This window comes from Corylus avellana, chromosome ca7 (assembly GCF_901000735.1).
Source record: "Corylus avellana chromosome ca7, CavTom2PMs-1.0".
Taxonomy (NCBI): Eukaryota; Viridiplantae; Streptophyta; class Magnoliopsida; order Fagales; family Betulaceae; genus Corylus; species Corylus avellana.
This window is the reverse complement of record NC_081547.1, coordinates 23,279,980-23,283,388: the sequence shown is the minus strand read 5'-3', so window position 1 is coordinate 23,283,388 and position 3,409 is coordinate 23,279,980. Positions and strand designations below refer to the sequence as shown.

The 3,409-nt window shown below is 38.5% G+C and overlaps 2 protein-coding genes across 2 annotated transcripts in view; one reads left to right on the top strand and one right to left on the bottom strand.

The window, feature by feature from the left end:
* Positions 1 to 2,876, bottom strand: part of LOC132187781 (nudix hydrolase 3-like) — a 7,149-nt gene extending 4,273 nt beyond the window's left edge. Inside the window, exons 1-2 of the mRNA XM_059602216.1 lie at positions 2,751 to 2,876; positions 2,430 to 2,598 (exon numbers count right to left, since the gene is read on the bottom strand). Of these exons, the coding sequence (XP_059458199.1) occupies positions 2,430 to 2,598; positions 2,751 to 2,782 (201 nt within the window). The 5' untranslated portion in view covers positions 2,783 to 2,876. The remainder of the gene's footprint in view (positions 1 to 2,429; positions 2,599 to 2,750) is intronic.
* LOC132186349 (nudix hydrolase 3) overlaps positions 1 to 3,409 on the top strand; it is a 68,575-nt gene that overhangs the window by 40,374 nt on the left and 24,792 nt on the right. The window lies entirely within an intron of this gene.

Sequence of the window (3,409 nt, the reverse complement as noted above, 5' to 3'; positions counted from 1 at the left end):
CTTGGGCTCATCCCCCATTCCTCCCCACAAGAAATCTCTTTGGATTTTCTCAATCCTTTTAGCTACACTTACAGGAGTCGGAAACAGAGACAAAAAGTAAGTCGGAAGATTAGCCAAAGTGCTCTTAATGAGGGTTAAGCGACTTCCTTTAGAAAGATACATTCTCTTCCAACCTGCCATCTGACGCTCCATCTTTTCGATCACTTCATTCCACATAGCCGTATCCTTGTACGACGCCCCAAGAGGGAGGCCCAAATACTTCATAGGCAAATCGGCAACACTACACCCAAGGATGTTAGCTAAAACCCCAATGTTCTCCACCTCACCAATGGCCACAATCTTTGACTTTCCCAGATTCACTCTCAAACCAGAAACAGCTTCAAAGCATAAGAGAATGAGACGAACATACCGGATTTGCTCGATAGAATCTTCACAAAAAATCAAAGTATCATCCGCAAATAAGGAGTGGGAGACCATCAGCTCCAACAAGACCCTATTTCCCATCGAGAAACCCGTCAGAAGGCCTTGGTCAACCGTCGCATCCACCATCTTACTCAAAGCCTCCATAACAAGCACAAACAATAACGGTGAGAGAGGATCCCCTTGCTGGATTCCCCTTGAACTGTTAAAGAACCCTTTCGGAGAACCATTCACAAGAATGGAGAATCTTACCGTCTTAATACACCACTCTATCCAAGCCCTCCACCTCTCGCCAAAACCACATCTATGCAGCAAATACAAAACAAAGTCCCAATTTACATGGTCATAGGCCTTTTCCAAGTCCAATTTACAAAGAACACCTGGCACCCCTGATTTCATGCGACTATCCACACATTCATTTGCAATGAGAACGGAATCTAGGATTTGCCGACCCCCAATAAAAGCATTTTGAGAATAGGAGATGCCCTTACCCAAAACAGTTTTCATCCTGTTGGCAAGAACCTTAGACACAATCTTATACACTCCTCCCACCAGGCTAATGGGCCGAAAGTCCTTCATCTCCACCGCATCCGCCTTCTTCGGAATCAAGGAAATAAAAGTTGCATTCAAGCTCTTCACCAATTGACGCCTGCGATAGAACTCTGCAAAAACCGCCATAACGTCTTGTTTAATAACACCCCAGCAAGCTTGAAAAAAAGCCATGGAAAAGCCATCTGGGCCCGGAGCCTTATCACCATCCATGCCTTTTACCACCTCCCAAACCTCCTTTTCCTCAAAATCTCTTTCTAACCACCTACTATCCTCCTCTTCGATGGTCAAAAACTGCTGGTTATCCATTCTAGGGCGCCAAGTGCTTTGTTCCGAATAAAGGCTTTGGTAAAACTGCACTATGTGATCTTTCACCTCAACTGGATCACCTGATAACACGCCATTAATACGAAGCACTTCCACACTATTGTACCTTCGATGAGAGTTAGCCATCTTGTGGAAAAAACGAGTATTTCGATCCCCCTCCTTGAGCCACAAAGCTCTCGATTTTTGGCGCCAATGAATTTCTTCACATAACAATGTATTCTCCAAATCTTTCAACTTGTCCACCTTCCGGATTTTCTCCTCCTGATCTAAACCTCTCGATTCTGCCAGCTCATCCAACTCCTGGATATCTCCCAACAACTCCTTTTTTTTCCTCCCAATATCCCCAAAGACCTCCTCATTCCACTTTTTCAAGTCCACTTTAAGGGCTTTTAGTTTATTAGCTAGCACAAAACTAGGCAAACCCTCAAACGAATATGACCCCCACCAAGAAGCAACCTATTTATCTAGTTTAGCTAATAAGTTTTAAAAGACACTATTTATCTACATCATTTAAATTTTATTTTTTTCTCTTTTTTTATAAGGATTGTATTTTTCCTAAAGATCATATTTTTCAATTTTGGGAAAAAAGAGATGTGGAGAGAGAAATAGTAGGAGAGAATTTTGGGAAAAGAGAGATGTGGAGAGAGATATAGTATGTTAATGAGATAGATGTGTGAACAGTGCTCGCTACACGTAGCAGTGCACTGTTCACAAATGCAACAAAATGTATTTTGCAATTGAGATGCATAATCCAAAGTAGAGGATATTTTAGTGTTTTGCGTATCTATTTTAGATAAAAGTAAAAAATGGCTAAGCCATTGTGAGTGCTCTTGCAGCTTCACATTAATTGCAGTTTATAGTCAATACAGTTAAGTAACAATTGACCCATTAGTAATCTAAGCTCGATCTATATCTATGCAGCTGTCAATGAAATCAACAATAGGAATTAATTTCCATTTGGCATAGTGTAATAAATGAAAGGAAACTTAGCTTATAGATTCTATTTTAATATAGAAGGAAATGATATACGATCTTAAGACTAACATAAGTTAAGCATGAAAAAAAAAAAAAAAAAAAAATCAATTGAGGAAAGCAAAATAAATATCTTTAAAAAGAAAAATCATCCAACTAACCAATCTGACTGTAGACTTTTGACCATTTGGAAGTGTTATGGTATGGGGCCCGATCCCATGGCAGCACTCATGGCAAATTGTGTGAGTGAAGAAGGATTCAAAATCTACAAGTTCTTGTTGTTCCTTTGTAATACAAACATCAGCTATAGGCTGAAGAATATGCTTGAACCTGATTAGGATAAAGCATGTCATTTTTTAAAAATATAACATAAATTGTCCACATTTCATGAGATCATGGAAATCAATTCATTAGAATTAAATTAAACATAGGGCTACAAACAAGCATAATGATCAGTGAAATTCCAAGGAAAGGAATGGTACTTGGCCTCTGAAACATTCTTAAGAATGACCATTGATGTTCCTCGGTCTTTTACTATACGCTCATCATTTGGCAAATTAAAAGCAACAGTTTGAGGACCCTTCACATCCTGATGCAAAATTTAATCTCGTCAACATTATTTTTTCACACAGATAATAATATGCTCATATCAAAACAAGAGAAGCTAGGATAAAAAGAATAAAATATCAACACAAAAAACTATATTTGGAAAATAAAGATGGCAAAGTTAGGATATCAATCAACATATAGCAGCTTGTAGTTCTGCAAGCTGTAAACTTTTTACATTATTGATTTTGACCATAACTAGGTGAGGAGAATTCAAGCAGACAAACACCCAAACCGACCCACAATCAAAGATCATTTTTGTATTAAACCATGTAAACAGGGCATGTCATAAATCATTTTCTATAATTCTGCAGGTATAAAAAAAGTAGGCTGTCAATCTTCTTATCAGATATATGAACAAAACCTCATATTCTGTATGTATATAGATTTATCACACACACACCCACCCACCCATCCACACACACATACACACACAAGACCAATACAGTTATGAGTACAAGCACATCTTTTATATCTAATAATATTAACTCCACCTCCAGCCTCTCAAAATCATCGAGCATCACCACCAACTACA